This window comes from Carassius auratus, chromosome 29 (assembly GCF_003368295.1).
Source record: "Carassius auratus strain Wakin chromosome 29, ASM336829v1, whole genome shotgun sequence".
Taxonomy (NCBI): domain Eukaryota; kingdom Metazoa; phylum Chordata; class Actinopteri; order Cypriniformes; family Cyprinidae; genus Carassius; species Carassius auratus.
The window spans coordinates 2993637-3020562 of record NC_039271.1 but is presented as its reverse complement, the minus strand read 5'-3'; the positions used below and the strand labels follow the sequence as shown (position 1 = coordinate 3020562).

General features: G+C 37.7%; 1 protein-coding gene across 3 annotated transcripts in view; it reads right to left on the bottom strand.

The window, feature by feature from the left end:
* The window catches only part of LOC113047855 (anoctamin-1-like), a 41244-nt gene that overhangs the window by 2452 nt on the left and 11866 nt on the right, over positions 1–26926 (bottom strand). For 2 of the 3 annotated variants that reach the window (XM_026209182.1, XM_026209181.1), the window contains 21 exons: positions 25884–25982; positions 25547–25704; positions 25327–25381; positions 25022–25073; positions 24346–24401; positions 24219–24266; positions 24071–24135; positions 22617–22751; positions 21905–22065; positions 20161–20243; positions 19614–19694; positions 19101–19187; positions 11763–11837; positions 11467–11668; positions 10662–10773; positions 10430–10487; positions 9160–9260; positions 5562–5707; positions 3474–3626; positions 3316–3368; positions 2409–2590 (listed from right to left, as the gene is read on the bottom strand). In XM_026209182.1, coding sequence (XP_026064967.1) covers positions 2409–2590; positions 3316–3368; positions 3474–3626; positions 5562–5707; positions 9160–9260; positions 10430–10487; positions 10662–10773; positions 11467–11668; positions 11763–11837; positions 19101–19187; positions 19614–19694; positions 20161–20243; positions 21905–22065; positions 22617–22751; positions 24071–24135; positions 24219–24266; positions 24346–24401; positions 25022–25073; positions 25327–25381; positions 25547–25704; positions 25884–25982 — 2162 coding nt within the window. The remainder of the gene's footprint in view (positions 1–2408; positions 2591–3315; positions 3369–3473; positions 3627–5561; positions 5708–9159; positions 9261–10429; positions 10488–10661; positions 10774–11466; positions 11669–11762; positions 11838–19100; positions 19188–19613; positions 19695–20160; positions 20244–21904; positions 22066–22616; positions 22752–24070; positions 24136–24218; positions 24267–24345; positions 24402–25021; positions 25074–25326; positions 25382–25546; positions 25705–25883; positions 25983–26926) is intronic. The other variant, XM_026209183.1, reaches the window with a different exon arrangement.

The window sequence follows — 26926 nt, the reverse complement described above, 5'->3', positions numbered from 1 at the left end:
TACAAAACAAAACAACAGCATTAAATTCATAGTGCAAAAGAAGGAATTGCATCTTTGTTTTTTAGTTTAACAACTACTTTGTCGATTTATTTCCTGTTGGGATGCAGTGAAGTCATTCTGTATATAAGGGTACATTTCCCTCCAGGAAAAAACAATATCCTTTCTTAATAAAATTACTTCTGGTTTCAGTTGGATTATTTTACTAGTGTAATGTATCTCCTAGTTGCAAGGCTTAATCATTAAACACCATTTTGTTATTGCAATGAAACATTGGTTTTCCCTGGTGGTGAATCTGTCAGCTATTTTGCAGACATGCTGTGTGTGCTGACAGGTAACATAGCTGACAGTTTCACCATTGGAACTCATTATTTCAATGGCATGCTTCACCAGGTTAACTTCTAATTTTAATATTTATTTGAATCAAAAATACTGCAAACCATAACAATGTACCCATTGAACAATTAATATACTCCATGTCCAATATGTGAGATCAAATAGAGAAAGAAACTACCATAATGTGTTCAAAATAACACAGAAGAAAATGACATCACCAGATTATTATTATTATTATTTTTTTATGGAAGCCCATTTCCATCAGATTAAATTGAATATAGATAATCCTGAATTTTAACATTGTTATTGATTATTTTGAACTTGTCGATTCAAAAAGCAGTCATTGCAACAACTGTAATTTAAGGGGCATAAAGGCAATTTCAAGAAAACTGAAAAACACAAAATATGTGTGTGAGATTATAGTACATCTCTTGGAGGATTTAAGTATACAATATTTCTGAAGAAAATTGTTAGAACAAAAAATCCTCAATCATTAACAATTTCATCAAATTGACCTGAAATATACTCTAACTTCTAGAATGACCATATATAGTTATAGTAGGAGGAGTCAATCTTGCTCATGATGACTGAAAACTGAGCATATTTTGATCATATCCTGCAGACTTAATTCATTAAACCAGGCTATTCCCAGAAGTTTTGATTTCCTGAGACTTTAATAACCCACTATAAAAGTAATCTATGTGGAATGTGTCAGGCTGGTTTTGATTTCTTCAGACAGTCATATATGTTCATCTGAAGACATGGTCTCTGGGTGAAGTCCATGTTTGGTTATACAAGTCCAGAAAGGTGGTGTAGTAAAAACATGGGCTTGATTTGTTCCTCGACCCTATTTTAAACCACTGACAAGCTTGCCCTCTTGCTCGCTCTCCATCTATCTGTCCTCTTAACAAACAGACTGAGGGTCAAAGGAACCCAGACATCAGATTGCCACTTCTCTTTGGTCTGAGTAGCTACAAACAAGCATAATCTCGTTCTCAACTGCTTGGAGCAGAAAAAGCAGACAGGTTCTGATAAAAGCACTTTTCCTGACATGCTTCGGATCTGTTTTGTGAAGGCCGCCCGAGATAAGCAAAGCGGCGGTGAGATCTCACACTTCAGGGTGATGGAGTCCCATCTAGAGCGGTCTCTCCCTCTCTCTTTCCTCCACTTCAGTGTGAGGGTTAAACGCCGTTTGCTCTGGAAATGATTATTTCCAGAGAACTGATGAATGCAATTACTATCACTAGCTTCATTAGAAAACAATTTCTCACATTAAGAACGTTTACAAAACTACTTAGGCCCACACAGAACCTGTGCATGTTCTTCCACATTTCCTGCTCTGATTATGAAGGAAAATCCACAGAATTCTGTGGAACGATTCTGTAAAACACATCATGAGTTACAGCTATCTCTAAACCATGAAAAAGGTGGATGACAGTTGGATTCTGCAGAAGTCTATCCACTAAAAGCCCATAAGGAATTTGTGAGCGTGCAATAGATTTCCAAAGAATCAAAAATGCGTGTCTGTTTGTTAAATATTGTGTCTAATTTGAGCTTTCAACAAAAGAACTGGCGAGCTACACTTTCTATGTGCTATCCAGTTCTTTGTAATTTACCGTTGAACTAAATACGGTGAACTGGATAGGCTGGTTGATTGTTTATGCTGTAAAGATGTAAAAGAACCATTTGTTTTGCCCTCTTATCTGAGTTTACCACATGCAAAAGTGGAAAAATCTGATGAAGAATACGTACATGCAATCTCACCAGGCGCCGTTCAAGAGGATCAAGTATGTTCAGACCATAATAGCTTCGACATGTTTATTTCAGACATGATTTATAAGGTGCAAACGACAGGTCCTACGCTCGTTTACGGCCGGTGTGCTGTCCTACCAAGAACCATTGTGCTGTGTACAATCAGTTTGCTTGCAACTATTCAGTTTTGCACTAGATGTCCAAGTTGCATGTTTTATCAAAACAATAGGCAGCTGTGCATCACAGTCATTTTACCACAGGAAATGGATGTCCAATAAATCGGTTGATTTATTATTGTTAGTAATATAATTCATTTTTCCGACCTGCAGAATGTAATGTCTTTGCCGAGACTGGAGACGGAAGGCACAGTTCCAGGTTTAAAGTTGCTGACATTGAAGTAAGAGAGCGTGTGGTTGATGAAGCCATGCATGGTCCCCGTCTCACTGTACATGTACTGGTAGACCAAGCGAGGGATGAAATCTGACGTGAAGGAGATGACAAAGGCCTGAAATTATAAAAGAACAGGTAAAAGATCAAAATATGTGATAAAAATGTAAAAGCAAGAAATATAACTTTTTTTTTTTTTTGAGATAGTTGCTAAAGCAGCAGTTCTCATTTTAATTTAGTTTAACTTGATGTACAAAAATAACTGAAACTAGAATAAACAGGCACAACAGGAATATATACAGGCATATTTATATATATATAAATAAAAAAACACAAATAAAAATTACTAAAACTTTAACTAAAAAAAATAAATAATAATAATTCTAAATATTAATAAAAAACTATAATGATACTAAAATAACACTCATCCAGACCACCAAGGAACACATAAAACTAAAGGTAATCTTCATGCAGATTGGTACCATTGGTAATGTGCAGCACTTAATTAAATTGGAGAGGTAATTAATAGCTGTAACATTAAACGAATACTTGATTTCCAAAAGAACAACACAGCTGGAGTCAAGATGTCGGGCTTCTGCGCAAATGTGGCTTTCTTAATAAAAGTTGAGAGAGAAGCTGAAAGGTCTTTACCATAAGGCTTACTGGAATGCTCTTCTCATATTGGGAACATCACATCTATTAAAATAAATCTGCTAGAGGTGCATCATTCAGTCTTAAGTAGGAGAGACATGCATGGAGCAAACCGTACAGGTGAAAGAACATCAAAGAGGACTTATATGACTAACATGTGGTGAGCAGCAGAGTTATATAACAGAAACTTACATTGATGATGACCGAGAACTTGCCCAAACCGCTCAAGATGTTGTACCAAATACCTGTGTGAGGAAACACTTCAGTTCAGAGATTAAATTAGTAGATCTGAGTTTGATTAAGCATCCAAGTGAATAGTTGTAGTGTAAAAATTAATTCAAGGTTTTCACCGATATCTTTGGCCCTAATGGCGTCTGGCCTGCGAAGCTCTGCGACAAACTTCTTGGCGTCGAGGCGGATCTCGATGATGTTGTTTAAGAGAGCGAAGAGTGGAGCCAGCGGGAATGAGGCCACAAAGAGCGACACGAAACCAAACTGAATGACTGCAGAATGGAAAACAAACAAACATGTAGATTACATGCTGAGACATTTGGAGAACAAATATAGAGCTATAAGACTGCTGTCTATTACCAGACATTAAGGATTAAATATTGATTTTATACAGCCATTCAACAGTTTGGCGTTAGTAATATTTCTTAATGATTTTGAAGTCTTTTATGCTCACCAAGGCTGCATTTATTTTAGTAAAAACTGTAAAATTGTGAAATATTACTACAATTTAAAATAGCTGTTTTCTGTTTGAATATTTTCTAAAATGTAATTGATTCCAGTGATGCAAAGCTGAATTTTCGGCATCATTACTACATTCTTCAGTGTCACATGATCCTCCAGAAATCATTGGAATATGATGATTTGCAACTTAAGAAACATTTCGGATTATTATCATTATTGAAAACAGTCATTTTTAATCACGATTATTGAACAGAAATGAATCGAAAGTTCAAAAGAGCAGCATTTATTTGAAATAGACATTATTTTTTAACAAAATAAAAGACTTTTTCTCAATTAAATGTATTTTTGCTAAAAAACAGATAATTACGGACCCCAAACTTTTAGTACTGCTGAAAATAAATAAATATGAATAAATGAATAAAAATAGACTTATACAATGTATGTGTACACATATATAGATCAAATAACCACAAATCATAGTAACAATGGAAAAACCACTATTTATTTGATGTGGTGATTAACTAGGAACAGGTGTCTTTCTACAGTAATTTGACATTACCAGCACGGGTGTCAATCACAAAGCTGATTACGTGTCAATCAACAACATGTGCAACATAAGCCTTGTGGGAAACTGCATTTCCTTATTTGGCTTGATTGACACACGGCCTTTTATTTCTGTGCAGCATGCAAACTATGGCTTCGAGAGATCAGGCAGGAGGGTATCCTACATAAACATCCATACGAGAGGGTCTCATTCCCCCGCTCTCACTGAGAATACAGTATCTTTCACAGTGTGTGGGTGGTGAACTCCCTCCAGTGTTATTACTTAAGGACTTGAGGTTATTTTCAGTTTCTCCCCAATCGTTTCTTAGATTCGAAGAGTCTCATAAGTGGTTCTTGTATAAAGAACATGAAAAAAATGGAAATCTGTTTTACTTGGCAGTGGATTAAAGCATCCATACATTTCCAAGAAAACACTAAGGTGCAGGTTTTCTCATGCACAGGTCTCTGATAGACAGTTATGTAACTTCGCCTGCACTTCAGGGACTAAACGGTCCTACATCAAACCGCTCAATCAACAATCACGATAGGGAACCGAAATAAACTCCACAGATCATATAATTACAGAATAAAGCTCTTGTTGTGTACCTGCATTAAATTTCATATAGCAAAACATACAAATAAAAAAAAAACTAATGACAACAGAGCTGTTTCGAAACAAAATGCTTTCGAGTCAAGTTTTTTTTTGCAGACATGTCAGGAAACCTCTTTCGCCGTCTTAGCTCTCAGCATAATTGTGTTGTATAAATGTAGGATGAGTAATAGTAATTCAAGTTTGCATTGGTGTTCAGATGTTTAACTTTGCTGTTTACCCACCAGGCTTTCAAATCTTTTACAGACGCCTTCATGCCAACTTACATAAACACTCAGTCAGTTGTGTATCACCGTAAGCCACATGCTAGCGAATGAAGGCCCTTTCCCGATTGTAAACACAGCTGTAAAACAAATGCTTGGTCTACTAGCCCAATTCAATGTTCATTCATAATTCTGACCATTAAAATGAATCACAAACTTTAATAGCTGAGCATCTTTTGTGAAACACTGGGGTGTGTCAAATCCAGAGACCTGTGCATAACTCCGATAACAAATCCTGCTGTTCTCGCTAAAGGGGATGCATTTGATTAACTAGATGTTTTCTCACTTCACCCTGAGGATGCTTTCACACAGAGTGGAGTGTCACTCACTCATCTCCATGTATTCAGGTGTGAGTCCGTCAAAAGGCTCCAGGTCGTAGTCTAGGTGCCACTGCTGGCGGCGACCCGGCTGCTCCACAATCTCCTCGGGCTCCCGCTCTTTGTCCTTGAGTGTGCGGCACAGCTTCTTCAGCTTTCTGAAGCGGGAAATGAGAGGGAGAAAGAGAGCAAGACAGAATGTAAACACACGAACCGCTGCTATAAACTTGACCTTGCAGCTAAAACGACCCAGATTTGATAGTGAGTCAAGTGTCAGGTTTGTTTCTAAGAACAGTATATGAATTGCATGCAGACATATATTGTGCTTTGTTTACATTTACATAAATATTACTATTGCTTATACTGTAGTTGGCGATTTTTCAAAAGCAAAACAGCTGCACTTTTCTATATACATTTTAATTGTATAAATGATATATTAACTTGTATTCATATTCTAGACAATAATATAAATAATTATATGTATTAATTTTTTATTAATATATTTAGAATGTATATTATATAGCATGAGAATGTACTTGCAATGGCATGAAACTTTGCCAGAAGCTCCATGATTTATTGGTCTAACCACAAGCAGGTGCATACAGGAGACAGACCGATATGTTTGATACACACATATACACAAAAGACTCGGAAGAGCTCTCTGGAAAACTCATTATCTGTTCACTTTGTTTGGGATTTTTTCTTCAAACCGCACAGACTCAAGACTGTCTGTTCCAGCCTGGTTACAAGAAAAAGACTAAAGTCAAACCGGATGTAAAACTCTACAGGAAATATGTTAATTAGTCAGACAATAACGAGCCTATTTAATATCTCAATTCAATGCTAAAACACACAGACAGCCTGACTAGTGATTCTACATGTTATAGTTATAACTCAAAAACAACCGACAATACCTAAAAGAGCCAGTGGAGATCACTGGACCCTAAAAGTGACCATATCTAACTCCCAAAGAGTTTGGAGTTATTCCACATTTAAAAACAATCCTCTCATAAACTTCTCATAAAGCACAAAAGAAAGGTTGCTTACATGAGTGAGTTCTGAAAATTAGGAAAATAAGCCCATGTTGTAATATTCTAAAGCTCAGTGTAACAGGATATAATGTATATAATCATAAAAGCACGCCAGCAAACATTTTAATTACAATTTAATCACTATGCAATCACAATCACAACATAATTTTGATCCAATTTAACCTGAGGCTTTATTCCAAGTCATTAAAACAGACAGAATGTGCACAGATATCGCTCTACTGTAGGTTTGAGGCTTTGTGTTTGGAGAATCCTCATCAGAAAAGCAAGAGAGAAAGCATGACAGCTTACACTGGACTGGCCAAGTGCACGAAATGGGCCATGTGGTCCATCCGTCTATAGCCTATTAACGCTCCCAATAAAACCCTCCAAATGCATCTGCTGCATTATTTAGTCTCCAAAACTACAGCCTTTTCCAGCACATTACTTTTTAATGCACACCTTTGTATCATAAGTGCTTTCCTCCATCTGTGATAAAGCTCTCATTCACCAGCTGTTGGAATGCATTTGCATTTGAGAATGCTCATGAAGTCACATGCAAAAAAAAAATCCTATTGGTGAACAACAACTTGTCAATGACAACTAAAACAGACTTTAAAGGGATAGGTCACCCATAAATTTAAATTTGGTCATCATTTATTCACACTCGAGTTACTTTCTTTAGATGAGAAGCTACTTTGAAGAATGTTGTTAACCAAACGGTTGATGGTAGCCACTGACTTCCATAGTATTTTTTTTTCATACTATGGAAGACAATGACTACCAAAAATAGTTTGTTTACCCAAAAATTCAAGTCTGTCCACATTCACCCTTGAGTTTCTTCTGTTGAACACAAAAGTAGATACTTGTTATTAAGAGTAGCCCTTGACGTAGCCCTTTTCCATACTAATGAAGTCAGTGGCTACCATCAACTGTTTTTTCACTCAAAAATGAAAACTCTGTCATCATTTATTCACCTTTAAGTTTCTTTCTTCTGTTGTACATGAACACAAAAGTAGATACTTTGAAAAATGTTGGTTACCAAACAGTTGACAGTACCCATTGATTTCAGTAGTATTTTTTCCGTACCATGAAAGTCAATAGCAACTATTTGGTTACAAACATTCTTCAGAATATCTTCTTATGTGCTCAACAGAAGAAACAAACACATACAGGTTTTTAACAAATTGAGGGTGAACAAATGATGGAATTAATTTTTTGACGAACTGTCCCTTTTGAACGTGTACGGCTCTGTTTTTAGCATGCACATTAGTATAATATAGTATTACAGCATTGGTCTGTGGGGAGATTAGATTGTTTAAGTAGGTCAGGTCTCTGCGTGAGGGGATATCAAGTCATTCTGACCTTCATCATGGTACATTTGCACCAAAGTCCACTTTTGTGAATATTTATAGAACTGAACGGGAAAATGGGTTTGACTCAGTTCTCCTCTCATGGGCCATATTGCTTTTTCAATTTGCATTCTTAAAAGAACTACTTTTGCCCTCTGAGGTAAAAACTGAGAGATTGAAAGTACATTTGCAAGGACAACTTTCCAGAACATGCCAAAGATAGGAGTGTTTTACATGCTCACACATGGTTTACAACGAGAGGAAGAGCAAAAAAGGACAGAGCTGCCATAAAGGACTAGTTATTTGGATTAGCTGTCAATCAACTCAGCAACAAGTTGCTATTGTAGCTCATAAAAAGACATTTTAGGGTTGGACTCTGTGATTAAGCTTAGCACAGCACGGGAACAAGAGGCATTCAGTTCTTTGAGTGTTTCTGGCTAGCTGCACACGTTCATTTAAATTTACCAAAATGCGTGACAAAGATGTGGAGATAAAACACTCTCTGTCATGATAAATCATAAATGAAAGCGGTCATGTTTATCAGATAGGTCACAAGCAACTGAATGTGTCATTCATCAAAGCAATCTTTGTGGAAAAGGATATAGAGGAAAAAAAAACTGGTGTTCTTGTGAAGGATGAGGAGATATAGGCTAAAAAGGGATTTCCGCAAAACGGAAAGTCCACAACTCACCCATTTCGCCACCCAGGGGAAATCACGTCCCAGATTTCTGCAGTCGTCTGCTCATGCTTTAATGCATGCATGCCACACAGGCACTTTGCAGCACAAATGGTGATAATTTGCCTTTTTATATGTGCTGCAAGTACAGACTTTATTCCATGTTATGCCATCAACATCAGTCATACTGATTTGCATTTTAACCATTCATTAATGACGTGATGCACCACTTGTGCAAACAAGTGAAATGAGACAGGAATCCAGCTTATTAGTCTACAAGGAGAGGCGTGTCAGAAAGTTTGTCTGCATGCAAAGAGGGAGCAAAAGAAACTGAATAAAAGAAAAAAACTGCAAAATAAGTCAGAAAGGCACCAGAGCAGAAAGTGAGAGCAAAGCCTGCCTCACTATCCTGGGATTTCCTGGTCTATAAACCGACTTCAGTAGGAACAGTGTTTATCGTTTCACTGAAGGAATGATCTTAAGGTTTCCAGATAAAAAAGCTAAAGTGGTAGAGCGTGTTTTTATGAGATCCACAAAGAGGAGAGGGAACTTACGGAATGCCGATCTCAAAGATGTTATTCTGAATAAGCTGCTTTCCCAACATGATGATACTGAGCTGGATACAGAGTTCAATCAGACAGCCACCAGGAGCACACTGGGAAGAAACGGAAAAGTTGTTTTGACCGTGTCATGATGAGTACAGTCGCAAGATGTTTTTTGGTGGGGGGGGGTTCAAATTTATACACATACAGTACAGACCAAAAGTTTGGAAACATTACTATTTTTAATGTTTTTGGAAGAAGTTTCTTCTGCTCATCAAGCCTGCATTTATTTGATCAAAAATACAGAAAAAAATGTAATATTGTGATATATTATTACAATTAAAATAATTGTATTTATTTTATTATTTATTATTTTAGTATTTATTAGTAATTTATTATACTTTAAATTATCATTTATTTCTGTGATGCAAAAGCTGAATTTTTAGGATCATTATCACATGATCCTTTAGAAATCATTCTAATATGATGATTCATTATCAAAGTTAGAAACAGTTCTGCTGCTTAATATTTTTTCAGAACGTGATACTTTTTTAGGATACTTTGATGGAAAAAAAAACCCATGTTTTTAAAATACAAATATTTTGTAATAACAATATACACTACTGCTCAGTAATTTGGGGTCAGTAATTTTTCAGTTTTTTAAATAAAATCAATATTTTTATTCAGCAAGGATGTGTTAAAGTATATTCAAATAGAAAACTTTTATTTTAAGTTGTAATAATATTTCACAATATTACAGTTTTTTCTGTATTTTAGATCAAATAAATGCAGGCTTGATGAGCAGAAGAAACTTCTTTAAAAAACATAAAAAATAGTCATGTTTCCAAACTTTTGGTCTGTACTGTATATATAAAATGAAAGAAACAAAATTCTAAAACATTAATTACATTAAAACATCACTTTACTCTTTACTGTACAGTGCAGATTGTAAAAATGCATTCAAAATATCAGTAAAAATGATCACAATACAAAAATAACACTGATTGGTACAACTGATAAATTACAATACTATTATTTTTGCCAGTCTTAATTTCTTCGTTTTCAAATTAAACTGAGCTTTTATTTTGGTGGAAGGCTCTTTTGTTGACAAGAACACAGTTCTTTGCTTTCCTGTGCATAAATTAAATCAGACCTCAGCCTTTGCAGTAAGCCGCAGCACGATTTGGGATATTTTTTGAATCGTCATGCAGCCCTAATGTTGAACATGAATTTGTAGTGCTAACAATCACACAGGATGCAACAAACGGTAAACCGTGCTCACCTCTTCCATACGGTAGTCATTGAAGACATAAACATAGTTACCGGGGTGGCCTGCAAACCTGTAAACAAACAAAACAAATTACAAGTAAGCGTCAAATGTTTTTTCTGCAGTCAGACTTCAGGTTTACTGTGCTAGAGGCTGAGTATGTGTGAATCTGTGTGCTTTTCTCTTCCTGCAACAATTACTGGTGGATTTGAGCAATCCTGTTTTGGGACTGGACCGGTCCACATACCTCCCTTTGAAGAAGGCCACGTAGAAGATGGGCGCATAGGCATTCATGAACTTCAGGAGGAAAGCCTTCAGAATCAGACGCTCCTCAAAGATGGTCTCCGTTTTTGGGATCTCTGCCGACAAACGAATGAAATGATTTGGGATTTAAACAGATGTTCTGGATAAACTGCACACCGATCCAAAAGTAGAAGTGGGTTGGAAATTTCTCCCGACATGTTTCTCTTAAGCAACTTCTGTCCGGTAGTTTGAAGGTTGAGAAACAGAGCTTTTCAGAATACCATATGGTTACATTTGGGATGGGATTAAATGGTTTGTGGCGTTCCCTAAATCTTAATCTGTCACAAAAGATGATAGACAGTGATTTCAATGCATCCATTAGACTCCAAAAAACAAATCCAAAATTCCAGTAAGTCTTGTCAAATATATTAATAAAGCATGATTTGGTGAGTTTGGAAGTAGGTTAAAGCATCAGGGTGAGTCAGGCTGCATGTGGTCAGACTTTAAGAGTGAAAATCAAAGAAGTACAGGAAAATCTATCTTATTCATGAGATGATAACACATGCTTTCTCCGTTTCCTTCCTTCCCTACATATCCACAGAGACTCTCATTTATTAAAACGTCTCTTAAGGAAATCTCGGTGATGGCTAACTGACAAGCTGCTTTATCTCTAGTGTCCCTGGAGTGGCTCAATCAAAAAGGCATGTCGAGTGGTTGGGCAAATAAGGGAAGAAGGACATCAGAAAGAAGGGAAGTTGAGTACAAGTCATAATTTAGCAAAAATACCGAGGCATGTGGTAAAACCTCACCCAGTTCTGTGAGCCAGGAAGCCACCATGCCATAGATCTCATCCAGGATGAGGATGACCACCAGGTTGATGATGACGGCAGTGGCCGTGACGGTCACCCGTAAGCTGGACTTGACGTCTGGATCCGGACTCATGGCCATTATGGCAGAGATGGTGATGCGGTAGATGATGACACTGAAGACGGCAGAGAAAGTCACTCCAAACTACATGGAAAAAGGAACACAAGTAGAAGTAGAAGAGAAATGAAATATGGACAAGCACAAAAACGTTGCACCAGACAGGAAGCCCAAGGCTTACCATGAACAGAATGGAGGAAATGTTGATTAAATATCCAGGCATTCTGTCCCTCCATGTTAGCTTCTCATGTCCAGTCTGTGAAGAGAGAAAGACATTTAAGGTGACTAATGGAAGCATGCATGCATGCGTTTCTGTTTTTCTAAGAGCTATGCCAATAAACCACATCTGACTCAGTAGCCTATTGTGGAAATAATTTGGCGGCCCACTTGTAAAAACATGAAACATTAAGGCCATAACCACCTGGCCTACTTCTTTAACAAAACACTGGATTTTCAAAAGTATGTGAAATATGTAAAGTTTGCGCACAAGATTGTTTACACACCGGCCTGTTATTGTGGGGACATTTTCCACACCCCTAAACATGATGCAGCACAAAACAAAACATGATTGGTTGCTTTAATTGTCAGTCATGTGTCCTCTTGGGCGGTCCTTGGCCATTCAAAGTGGACAAAGTGTGGCTACGCAAGACTACCTCTAGAAAAACTTCTCTACATTCAAGTGACAGATCATATCTCAAAAACATCCGGCCAACAAGGAGAACCTATTCCTCCTTTTGCATTTAGATCAAACCTAATCGAGCCAAAAACAACATCAACAGCGTGCACTAAACTTGTCTTCACAGGCAACAGAGGATTCAGGGTGATCCTGTTCCCAATGGGGTAAGTCTTCCTTCACTGTCAAGCTTTGGACAGCAGATCAGGAGGAATGTTCTTCTGAGGTATACATGTTAGATGACCAACAGGAGAAACATTTATTATGTTTCAGTTCTGTGGAAATCACAGTGAAATGAATTATCAGGCCACAGGAATGTCAAACGGCAGATTATGTTCCTTTTAAGTCCTAGAAAAATGTCATTACAAAAGCATCATTATAATCGAAAGAGTGTTTGACAAGCAGTCTGAGCCAGTTTTTTTAGAAACAAGAGCCAAGCACAAAAAGTCCTTACTGTTTACTAACTGTGGCTGTTATCTAAGGCGACATCAATACTGAAAGGAAACCTCAAAAATGATTGATTTAATGCCCTTTCTCTAAACAATCATAATGCTGTTTTGCTACTTATACTCCAAAATGCACAAGAATACAAAGCGCACATAAACATAAGTTGAAATAGTTTGTTTTTACTTAGATAGAATGGTTATTGATGCTTTTAAGTAATGAATGAAACATCTTCCTCAGCTTTGTTTTGCAGGATATATGCCTTCTCTGTGCAGGATATAAGCAATGCTGCATGATTGTAATTTGGCCAAAATGCATCTTCATTACCTGCTAGGAGCAGACTTTGCATTTGGTGTGTGCCTATATATTGCGGTCTAGTTATAAGATTTGAAACAGAGCCCATCTCAAACTTGTCGATGAATGATTTAGAGGGTTTTGCAAGAATCTGGAAACAAATGCAGTCAGTGAGTTGACACAACGGTTTAAAAAAAAAAAATCGACCTCTCGCAATTGGGCTCATAATGAGTCAAACAGCTCCACCTAGCACAGTGTGTTACTAAACCCTGGCTCCCAGGAAAAAGCCACAGAGTGTAACCAGTCACAGCCTTCGAGATGCCACGGCTTTAGTGTCTCCAGAATAATGAATGTGGATCATGCAATTGTGCCATTCACAGACTTGGCTCACAAAACCTAACCCAGCAATGAGAGGAACTACTGCAGGACTGCGGTCTCATCTCACCTGACTACTGACTCTTTATTAAGATAGCTGATGCCATTTAGTGACAGGCTGTGATCCCCTCTTAAAATGTAACTTTGTTTGATGCATTAATATCTAAAGAGGCCAAGTTCATGGGAAGCCTCACTGTATTTGGCACAAGGACAAGTAGAGATGCATATTTGAAGCTAATGCCACGATTATGCTGTGAGGTTACAAACGTGTGGGATAAGTAGGCCCATATCAGATCTGAGCAATTCTTTTTTTTATTTTTATGCGGATTTGTAAAGGAGAATCTGTGTAATGGTTGTAAATATGGTAAAATGTGTTGGGGCCAAAGGATTTGTAGCATTTTACAAATGTGGGCCATTTGAATTCCGCTAAGGATTTCTGCAGGAGCAGATTCCGTGCAAGCTTAGCAATATATAACAATAACAAAAGCTGCCTGGCAAAACAATGCAGACCAATGGCATTAATAATTTATGCAATCAGCCACATCATGAAACTGTAAAAACAGAAAAGGAGAGGGAGGAAGAAGACAGATGGTATTGTTTTTAAAAAATTAACACTTTTTTATTTTTAACTTGCAGATTTGATAAGTATAAAATGGATGCAGAAATTCAAAGTCAGAATATTTGCCTGAAAAACATGAAATTGATTAAATGTATACCTGGATAAAAACAATCTGCCAAATGCATAAACACATTTTTTATATTTTATTTATTTATGTTAAAGCCTTTGAAATTGACTGATGAAATCAAGAATCTAGGAGTTTTACTCATTTAAGAAAGTTTGATCAACACATTAGAAAAGTGTGACAGGATGGTTGACGTGTGGTCATGTGTTTGCGTGATACTGGTCCGAGAACAGCAGTCCATATCTTTCTGTTATATACTGGCTATAGATCAGTGGATTAATTCAACAGCTCAGGTCGGGCACTGCACAGATGCTCCTGCATACAACAGCTGTCGGAGAATATCACTTCCACTTTTTCACAAACCTCTTTGTCTTTTATTTTGGCTGTCTAAAGGTCTCTTGCAGAAATGTTACTCAATAGACATCCCTTGAACCTTTCCACTGCACAAAAGGTTCTTTAAATTAGAAAAAAAGTTTAAATGTTCTTCACACTGAGAAAAAAATGGTTCTTTAAGAACTGTTCACTGAAAGGTTCTTTGTGGTACCCAGAATGGTTCTTCAATGGAATTTTTACAAAAATCTTTTGTTATCTTTATTTTTAAGATTGTATAGGGGAAAGCGGGGCACAGAGTAACACTTTTTGACTCTCTCAGCTTGTGTACTTCCAAACGGGGTTCAGAATATACTTTTTTATCCAAAGTAATTTTACACTTGTCTAGTATAAATATGTCATTTTGCAGAGATGCCGTGTTCACACTGACGTCACCAAACACCCCGTTCTCTCAATCCCACCCCATCCCCTCCAAACATAGTGTAAGCCAGAGACGAAAGAGAACAAGTACCGGAACAACACCAGTGCCCACGCCAGCAACCGAGAACATGTAAGCTGCCACATACACAATACAGAAAACATTGCATTAAAAACACAGTCAACAAGCCAATATTTCAGGCCGGTGGACTGACAAGTGTACTTGCAGTGTATTTATCTAAGAAAGTTCTGGTACATTCACATGTACATTTAATCATTTAGCAGACGCTTTTATCCAAAGTGGTAATACAAGGTAGCTACATGGGGTAGGGTTAAGTTTAGGGGTAAGGTCAGGGTTAGTACCTAGCTATTACATAGTTATTGTAATTACTATAATAAGTATATAGTATGTACATGAGGAACAGGACTGTAAAATAAAGTGCTACCCAAGAGTCTCTGAAAACAAGGGTTATTATCTTACATAATTTTGCTTCTCAAATAAATGTATCTTGCTTTAAGTATATTCAGCAAAAAGGGTTTTGCATGACATTTAAGGGCCAGTAAATCTGATCCGAGAAGAACAGTATATAGGTGAGCTGAAGGATACCTTGTTTACTTGCTACTGCCTCAATCTTATATCTTTTGGATATCCAAGATTTCATGCCACAAACCTTCCAGTCTTTGGCCACAAAGAGTTTTAACCATTTTGACCCAGAGTGAATGGAATTGAATGCCGAATTAAATAAATCTGCTGTGAAAAAACATAATATAAAATAACAACTCAGTCAGAGGTCAAACGTTTGATCATCTTCTCCTCAGCCAGATGCACGCTTTCAGAAAGCAAACGCAAGCCTCCTCCTCAAAGATAATGAGGTTTGTTCCCTGACTTTGCTTCTGGAGGCGATGAGAATATTGCGCTCTAAAATTAGCCATGCAAAGAGTGTGCTGCATTTTATTAACAAACGTCACTAATGTGCCCTAAACATAGCTGTCAAGATGACATGGTTATTCGATAAAGGCTTTTAAAGAGCTGAAGATATGAGCGAACCCAACCGAGCGCATACAAGGGACTGGGATTCAAGTGTTCGTGTCTCCATGGAGATGTGAGGACTTTACTTAATTCAGAGGTCTGGCGTTCAGCCCGGCATGGGAGGATGTCGGCATACACCCGTGCACAAACTGTACAAACACACGCACTGGAGTCTAGCGCACTCTGCTGGCCAGCCTGTGCATTGAGCCACACTGAACCTGAATCTTGGTACAGAACATGCCACACTTTAACAAACTCAGCATGTGTTTTAAGCTAAATAAGTGACACGTTCTCCTCATAACTCCCTGAACTGAATACCTTTCATCATCTGCTCTCTTCGCAGTCGCCCCAAACCACACACAAACCATGTGGGCTCTTAAATGAGTGATCTAGAGGCTTTCACCAGACTTTCTGCCTCATCCAGTTTATTCAGAGCATTTTGGAGTCTTGTGGCAATACAAATGAGCTGTGAGAAACATGGGGAGGTCTGTCAGCACTTAGTCATGAAATCCTGAGAGCTGTGGTTTTTCCACCACAACATCACTTCCAGAAACTGATGAGCATCACCTGGACCCTGGTGAGTGTTGCTTATTTTCTTGACATTGAGTATGTGCTGAATAATAATAATAATAATGACTTAACAACTGCATTTTTTTAACCCACTAAAAGATTAAGCAGAAAGTGCCTTGTTCACAACGTCTGGCCAAGCCAAACTGCATTGATCTCAAGTCCAGGCTGTTTTGAATTAAGGCATTAGGAAGTATAGTCTTGATTTAAGGTTGTGCTGAACATCTAGGTCAGGAATGACCGTGGGCCATGATATCTGGGACAGAGTAGCTAAACATAAGAATGAGAAAAAGCACCATAATGCGAGTGACGGATTGAAATCTGTGACTCTTGGACACAAAGGCCCAAAGAACTAAAAATAGGCTGCACATTAGATCAGGTGTCGCTGAACTGTCCATAAGTATGCCACAACATCACACGTCCTGTGCTGAACAAGTTTGTAATGAGGACTATGGATGCACAATGAGACCAGAGAGCCTCATGAGGGTCACTGCCAAAAGCTGAACTTTTCATAAAAATAATTTCCAGTGGGAAAGACATAGGACAGACAGTTGAAGGACACTGAGTCCTGTATTTAACAATCTTTCATTATTTTTTACACTACTTATCAAGCTTATGTTTTATATTTGATTTCTTCAAGATAATGACGTGCAAACATTTTGTAAACAAAATGCATTTACTTGAGAACCAAAACTGCATAAGATATTAAAGCTTGTTTTTTAAATTTATATTACATTTATAATTAGAGCTGTTTAAGTGTAAAAGAAAAACTTTTTGCCGGTTTGATACCAATGACAATATATATATATATATATACTGTATAAACAAGATTTATTATCTTAAATAGTTTCGCTTCTCAAGTAAATTGATCTAAAAGCCATTAAGAATAAAACATTTGTTTAGTGACATTTATTGGCCTATAAATCTGAAATCCGATATGAGAAGCACAATATACAGGTGTGCTGAAGCATATGTTGTTTACTTCCTACAGACTGCCTTCATTTTATTATTTTAACGATCTAAGATTTGATGCCTTTCAGTCTTTAGCAAATCCAGTGACTGTTTCTTTTATGTAAGCTCTTATTGTAGCAGCCTGGTAAACACTTTAATTCCCAACGGACTGAATTTAGATTTGTATTATTATTCGTAAAACTAATCTTTGAGGCCAGAAACTCCACAGTGACTCCAGGCTTGACTTTAAACCAGGATTAATGCTCTACAGACCCTGAGAAACCTTAAGAAGCTTGAACTACTGACACAGTTGGATGGGTAACACGACGCACACACAAAGAAACGAGGCTACAGATGCTGGTGTGCCTGTTTACAAGCGATGTCATATATCAACTAACTAAAGAAGTCCTAATGAAATGCTCAAATCTCAGAGGTTCACACCTCATGTGTGAACACATGAGAACTTCCTGGACAACACATTTATTTACTGAGCATATGCTTTTTATATAAAGATGTGATCTGCAGTATATACTACTGAATAAAGCTCAGTGTTGAGGCAAAAGGACAAGAAACCTTTAATGTTACGTTGTGAGTGACTAACATTTAGTTACGTGAATCCAACAAAGCAAACCGACGAGATCTAATTGTATTAGCCCGACATACACAGTCCTACATCAAGAGGATTACGGCAGTATTGCTCATGCAGTCGACCCCCTCATGACCACCCCACCTAGCTGAGCCCCTCTGACAGACACATGGCCATCTACAAATTAAACAGGCTCAAATTCTCACTAAATGTGCATCTGTGAATGGGCCGTAAGTCATTCTTTCAAAGTTATTGACAGGAAATGGTAATAGAATATAGCGCAGACAGAGAAGGATGACATCACAGCGACACGGTTTAAGGCAAAACATCCGTGGTGAGTAGGATAAACAATTTAACTATTAGATATCACCATATTTCCTAGGTTTATTGATTACATTAAGAATAAAAATAAATTAAATTACGTGAAGGATTAAGAGTTTTCTGAAATGTGGTTTAAATATGCAAATTAGGTCATATCTAATTTATATGCATCCTCTGTTTTAAGTTAAATCCATTGTTTATCACTACAATCATTTTATTTTTCATTTAATTGTTTTAAATCCGTTTTTAATCATTATAGCTTTAATTTCATTGTTATTAATATTTCTTAAGCATGCATGCTACTTTTATTTCTTATGCTGTGATTATTTTCTCATTATTTTATTTGTAAAGCGCTTTGAATTACCGCAGCGTATGAAATGGGCCATATGTATAAACTTACCTTGCTACAAAAGTGGCAGTTTCTGGCTCAGTTTGAGAATATTGTAAATAATTGAAATCTATATTAAAATCTATGCAATATTTTGTTCTAAACTAAGGAAATCTATGGAAATAGATCAAGTGCAATAAAATAAACACTTACAAATGTATTTTAGATTCTTGCTTTCCAATAGTCTGAAATAATATGTTTTTAAAAGCCAAATAGTGCATGAAAACAATTTTTTGCCTACAGTGCCTTGCCTCAAATAGACCAAAAAAGAACAACTTTCAAAATAAAGACAGATGGATTACTGCGTCAAGATGCTGTCACATTGTTCAAAAAGGGGGAAAAAACATCCAACCTCACAACTAGGGAGTATGATATAGAAACTGTAACACAAGCAGGTGGAAACAAGGCTCTGGAGAGATGGAGGCGAGAATGAGAGAGAGAATGAGAGAGCGCCATTTACCGGATTCCCAGCTGCCATGGCTGACAGTAACCTCTGCCTCCATTTGTCCTTCCCCAGTTCCCCACTCTCGTCCACACCTCTCTCAGGCTGGAACACACATATCTGAACTGTCACACAATCGCTGACAAAAGAGGGCAAAACTCTAGCTAAAAATGCTAATTTCAGTGTTCCCGGAAACCAAACTGAATCTGCATGACTTCCTTTTTTCTCGGGCATCACCAACACAAAGCACAGCCTACAAACCCCAAAGCGCTGGTACCAAATGCTTCAGGCCAGAGCAGTGCATGATGGGAAGGCTGTGTAAAAGGCCCATAGCATTTGGCACCCTCTCATCTCTACCCCTACAACCATGGCAGTTCCCTTTTTAACTCTATTCAATAAAGTATGTGCATATTAAACCAGAAGCCAAAAGGAAAAATATATTTAGATCTTTTTAAGTCAGGCATTAGTGAAATGCATAATGCATAAAACACATGAAAATGGTTTTAAAAAAAACAACAACAACCTGCCCACCTCATTTTTGTTCTTGATATTTTTCTTCTTCCTCTGCCTCTTTTGAAGGAGAATCGTTTCATATTTGGGTCTTGGATGTTCCTAAAGAGAAAAGGACAAAGAGGAAATACTCTGTGCCAGAACAAGTGACATCTGAGAGTTTCAAACCATTCAAACAGGTCAAAAATCCAGGGCAACACAAGGACACAAAAGACTCAACATCTCAAAGAGCAGCAAGAAGAGAGTTTCAAACGTTCAACTCAAACCTTCGCTTTTTCCTGTCGGGAAAGATTGCATTTAAAGAAACAACAAGTTAACATATTGGTGAGTCCATTTTTGGCTGAGACCACATGGGGACATTCATACACAGCGTTACAAAACATTAATACTTTAGGATAGGGACGCCACCATTGTGTCGCATCACATAACAGTCAGCAATAGTCATTTTCAATTGGTCAGGAAACACTGTCACTGAAATCAGCTCTTGGCCACTGTGCAGGAATCCAGACATGCAAGCACTAGTGAGTTGTGAGTAACGTAATGTGACTGTGTTTGTGTGTGAACGTACCTCCTCCTCCTCCATGCCTGTCAGATCCCAGCTATAGTTCAGACTGATCTGTCTGCGCTTCCAGTGCTCTAGAAACATGGCCGCTAAAGAGAGAGAGAGATGAGGCATTCAGTAAATGAGTGCTGACAAATATGCGCCTTATGGGAAAAGAGAAGCAAAAGATCATTTATGAGGGGCAAAGTGTCATTTCTTAATGTAAGATCAATGACAGCTCATCTACAAGTCCATTACAAGAATGCTCAAAAAAATTATTCTGCTTGTTAAGTGTACTCCAATAAAAGTATATTCAACATAATTCTTTCAAGATTTCGTCACGTTCAACCAATTCACTTAATCCATTTTAGTTAAAACTCCAGATTTTTTTTGTGTGTGTGTGTTAAAGTAAACTGGGAACACATTTTCCACTTCCCATCATGCTTTGCACTGGGACGGATAGGGAGTGTTGAAATAAAGTGTTTTTATGCTTTTTTTTTCTTTTTTAGTAAGATAAGGAAATGGGAGGACTTCTTAATGTTTTATTATGTTGGTATTTGAGAGGCTTTATGCTATGTTGGTGGTTTTGGGCATTACCATTCTTGTGAAGAGCCGAGATTGAGTGCTTGAGCTGAGGAACTACTAATAAGATTTCATTTAATAAATTTTTTTTTAACTCATGGATATAACCAGTACCATTTTCTGGATCCCAACACCTAATATTGACCTAATATTGATAACCACTGTCTGTCATTAAATAGTTATCATTTTGTGGAAATAATTATCCAAAAATGACATTCTTTCATTATTTACCCACTTTCATATCATTCCAAATATGTATATTTTTCTTCAGTCAAACAAAAAAAAGAGATGTTTAGCAGAATGTTCATGATGCTCTTTTCCATCTTATAAAATAAGTCCATATGACTTGTGCACTATTTAATTCAGGTCATTTTCAAGTCACCATTCAGCAGCTTTGTGTGACAAACAGACCAAAACTGAGGTCATTATTTGCTGATTTACTTTGATTATATTAAAAAGAAATTAGGTGAGCAAATGATGACAGATTTTTTTTATTTTGGGGTGAACTATCCTTTTAAATCCACAGCAAAAACCTAGGAGGTGTGTGTGCTTTGAAACTGCTTTGCATGGCTAAATAATACATCTCATTACCTACATACAAACAGGTTCTGTCTCTCTACAAGTTGCTGGGGGTCTCTGTATGAGTAATAATGTATAGCTTCTGCTACCCCATGCAGGTGTCAAAGACGGGGCAGTGTCAGGAATTGAGTGGTTTCACAATGCCTCCATCAGCCAGGCCCGGGGACGTAGGCAGTGACAGAAAGAGGTAACACTACTCTCTAGCCATTCAACACAGCTCCATCACTATGGAGACAGCAGCACTTCTGCACATAAATGCCAGCAGCTCCAACTGGTTTCATATTCACCGGGACTGAATGACAGATCTAAGGCAGCTCTTCATGTAAAATAGTATACAGAAATGTCTGATATCTAATATCGTGGCTAATATTGTGATTCCTGTATTCAGAAACAAAGATATAGAGTACTAAGGTTCATAACATATGGTTAACTTACACTCTTTAATATAAAGGTTTTCTTTAATTGAACTCCCTTCTGGAGCCTTTATTTTAAAGAGCGTAAGCTAATCATATGTTTATGTACAATGTGAACCATCAGATCAATGTGTGTAAATAATGGTGTTAAACAATAGATCGAGAGATAATGAAACAAGAGTCATTTTGAGGCGTACCCCAGAGGGACATGAAGATGGCGAAGAACACGGTGGCCGGGTTGTCAAAGAGATGGCTGGCACGTGCCGTGCCACACGCTGTGCTCAGATGCCAGTAGTCACATACTCGATCACAAAGGGGACACATAGTGAAGTTCTGATCCTCGTCACACATCTCCTGGCTGGCAGAAAAGCACACAAAATCACACCCACACCCACACAAACACAATTAGACATTGCCATGCAACAGGCCAACAAAATAAATTAATTATGGCCTTGATATGGTGCAGCGTGTTTATCCATCAGCATGGCTCAATGTCTAAAGTATCAATTAAAAATGCAAGACTATTTTATCTTGTGACCTGGGAAAATGTGGCTGCCCTGGACAGAAACATTCACTGCGGTCTCAGAAATAATACCATGTGGTTCACTGTGTACTCAAACAAGTACTGAGATCTAAAAGGATTACAATATTCCCTATTCTCCACAGGGATCTTTCAGTCACAAATGCATGCTGAGTCTCTTGCAGCACTCGCAATTCCAGCATAAATGAATCCCATGAATCAGATGAAACTAAGTAAACACCAGAACTATGTTCCTTGATTCCAATTCTCACTTTAATATCAGCGGAATATAATAATCACAGTTCGTTACTCTCAAGCTGGGAGCTGTTGCATGCCCACCCACAACAAGGACCCGTGCCCGGCCCTCGGTGGGATTTATTGGCATCTACCTAGGTATGTTTGTTTCCACAGTGGCCCAGCCGTAGAAGAACACGATGATGCCCACCACAGACGCAGGGATCAAAAGCTGAGTATAGACACCAAGCCAGGCAAAGTAGAGACCTATCTTCTCTCCAAAGTACTTCCTAAAGGTTACACAGAAAACATTTGGAGGTAATCAATCAAGTATTGCTCTAAAACAGAGGTGTCCACACTTTTTACCCCAAAGGGTAACACTTTATAATAACTGCACACTATTAATCATTAATTAAGCATTAGTAAACAGATAATTCATAATTTATGAAGCATTAATAGACAGTAATAATCAGTTTATAAATACAGATATAAATGCTTTATAATTTAAAAGCATATCTATAATGTGTAATTTCATACTTCATTCATGATCAATTTATCATTTCTCAATGAAGTATAGCATTATTTACAACCAAGTTATTTAGGAGTTGCCAGTGATTCATAAGATCGCAAGAGATGTAGTAAATTCAGGTAGTTATAAAGCATTTAGTAGTGGTTAGTTAACTATTTATGTGAGCTCATCTAAAGTGAGGACTAGTTATGTCTTGTAAAGCATTTATAAAGGATATTTAAAGGCTCAGTTATCTTCTAAACAAAAAACAGAAACAAACACAACACAGTGATACAGAACATAGAAATATTAACAGCCTTTAAATCTCATTTGTAAAAGCTTTACAAGGCATAAATAGTCCTCACTTTAGATGAGCTCACAAAAATAGTTAACTAACAACTACATATGTTTTATAACTACCTGAATTAACCCTGAATTACAGTAGAAATACATGTTAATAAACCATTTATTAACACTATATGTCTGAATGAAAAGATGTATGAATGCACATTTAAATAGTTTATTAATTATTTACTTACAATTTTTAAGTGATCTTATGAACCACTGACAACGCCTTAATAACTGGTGTGCAAATAATGCTATACTTAATTTAGAAATGATAAATTTATCATTAATAAAGTATGAAAAAACATTTATTAAATACATTATAGATATGCTTTTAAATCAGGTAAAAAGCATTTATATATGTTTTTTATAAACTGCTTATAAATGTCTATTAATGCTTTATAAATGATGAATTAACTGTTTCCTAATGCTTAACTAATGATTAATAGCATGCAGTTATTATAAAGTGTTACCGATTAGGGAATGTAAAATATGGTCATGAAGAACAAGGCATTAATATGTGCATTATAAGTATTAATAAACAGCTATTGTGCTTGTAACATGCATGCTAATAAGCAGCTAGTTAATAGTGAGAACTGGTCCATAAAATAAAGTGTTACCCTAACTATAAATAAGACCTAAAGATATGCATGCTTTTTCAGTTTTTTCCTGACATGTCGGGCCAAATCTGTGACGCAGGACTTGGTTTGGGCATCTCTGATCTAAAGCACTGTGTCAAAGCAATCTGAGAGTTACCTGATAAGATCAACAGGCTGATACTTGTAGAAAGCACCATATCTTGCCCATTCATCATGTAACAGCTGAAACCAGTACAACAAAAATCATTAATCACATTCTGCCTTCTGATTCACTGCATTAAAAATGCAAGACAATAGCGGCATACTTGTCTGTCGTTCTTCCCCTCAGCTTGTCCACTGGGGTGGAAGTCTCCCTGTAATCAAACAAAAACACATTTCAAGTCAACCTGACACGAGATAGAATGGCAAAGGAATCCCAAAAAAACAACTCACATCATGAAGCGGGAATGCTGAATCATAAACCCCATTGGCTATCAGCGTGGTGATACCTGCGAGGCAAAAAACAAGGCACCTTAAAATACCCAGCATCATCTGCCGGAATAATAATTGACTGCTTTGACTTTAAAATGGCCCAACTTCATTGCTTTTGGAAAGCCGGCAGCTCGAGTACTTGAGCAAAAAGACAGCTGACATGTGGAACACGGGCTTTAATCAAAGTAATTAATCAGTCCTCAAAGGAATGACACGTACGCTCTGGTGATTAGCCCTCAATTAATAAAGTAGCTCCTCAGCAAGAAGCTTGAAAGACCACCACTACCCATTGCCCCCCTCTTTCCACCTCAATGGACCAGGCTTCAATTCGGATCCCAATCCCAGAACTTTATGACCCAATTTACTCAGTTTGTATGAGAGAAAGTATGAGAGATGGAAAGAAAAGGAGGGGCACGGCTGGAGAACTAAAGAGAGCACCAAACCATCCCTTCTGCCGGATAGCCTCGATCTCCCAGTAGCCCCCGGTGGTCCGTCTGTGCAGTGGCTCGGTCCAAGGGAGCATATGGCATGGGCTTGTGTTGCACCCGCATCCAAATCTCTCATTCTGGCCCTGACTATCCTGAGGATTTCCCGAAGACTAGTCCGTGCTTAGGTTATGAATTAATGTATTACCAACCCATGGTTTGGCAGGTCCGTGTGCAGGCGGTGCGTCTGAGGATTTCATACACCTGGGGCAGACAGTGAGAGAGAAAGAGTGAGAGAGATACAAGCAAACAAGAAACCGGAAAATTATTCCTGGAAAAATCCCAGCGGAATTGGTTTCCTAGAAGGGTGCCTAGAGACGGCAGTCTCCTGCTGTTAGCACATAACTTTCGTTCCCTTTTGTATATCATGTTCTCTTTTTAAAATCGAAAGAAGACGTATCACATCATACCATTACGGCTGAACAGTACTTTCACAAGCAAAGGAAAAGAGACTCACTATTCGGCTCCTTGTGGCACTGTCGAAGAAGGTGTCCTTTGAATCGATGTTGTACCTGCAAAAAGGCCAAAAATAGCAATGAGACTTCCATGAGTTACCCAGACGCCTTTGGCAATCAAACAAATCCTGTTAAGTACGCTAAAAAAAGAAAGGAACAAAATCCCATGTGGCCACTGATGACATTTAACCCCACAACACCCCAACCACGGCAGGTTCTCACAGGTGGAGCTTGTCCCGGGAGAAACAGTGCGAAAGGAACTTGGTACGGCTGTGTTTTTGCTCCTGATGGGGTACTTTGGGCTGGAACGGTTGATTTAACTTCCGCCATACCTCATTCATGGTGGCAGCAAGACCTTTTTCTTCCCTCAACTCGTAACTCTGAACAACAGACAAAGTTCAAAGGTCAAAATTAGCAGAAAATCATTAGATCGACGATCTGCATCAGTCGTTTGTGCTTTTCACCCTCTTCTCTTAGGGATTGTGGAGAACTCACATTAGGACGTCCCAAGGGACTGGGGTTTGTCTTGAGATTAAGAGAGAGCTCTGCTGTGTCTTACCTTCTTGGTGGGCACCTTGATCTTGAGAAACTCTGCCTCTCTGCTCAACACCTGCCAAGGCGCATGTAGCCGAATGAAAGCATGACCATGAGCCTTGTTCTGGGGAAAGAATTGAAAAGAAATGTCTTCACATACTGTCTCTAAGCTGATTTGTGTAATTTTATGTCATTTTAAGTACAAAAAATAAAATAGTTCTGAAGCATAAGTGACCTGTTCTTAACATAAACTTCGGTTCAGGCCACTTAAAAGAATTAGTTCAGCCAAAATGAAAATTAGACCGTGTTTTACTCACCCTTGAGTCGTTCTAGGTGTATATGTCTTTCTTCTTTCATACGGATCCAGTCATATTATATAAAAAATTGCCCTGGCTATTCCAAGCTCTATCATTGCAGTCATCATTGCAGTGTTACAGTTGAACAGTCCACAAGTCATCAAATAAAGCACGCACATTCATATTAAAACGTGCCACACACAGCTCCTGGGGTTGAATAAAGGCCTTCTGTAGTGAATGCATGCCTTTTTGTAATAAACACTTTCTCTAACTTCTGTTATCTGTAATGCACGGTCTGGAAAACGTTCCAGGCAGATTATGTAGTACGTATGCTAATCTCGAGAGTTTATTTATAGGAACAAAGGAAGCATAGTTTCCTTTCTTTAGTGTAGCAAAAACCAGTCTCCTCTTGGTTTATATCATTATTCTTTGTAAATCTATGGTTTGTACTTCTAATTCATGACCAGTGTTTTATTTTGTTCTTTCTCCGCATTCTTTATTAATTACGCAACATCAACGATCTACGACATCCGCCGAAACGGCTTCCGCGTAAGACAAATAACGGAAATGAGAGAAAAATGTTCATTACGTTTGAAATACGGATATTTTTTTTCATCCCTCGGAGCCATGTGTGGCATATTTAATTATGAATACGGATTTAACGATTCAATCAACTCACACGAGTCACGATTTTGATTTCGCGATTCAATTTAATTCACAATTTATTTATTTTTTAACAAAATGCGATTTTAGACAAATTATAAATTAACTG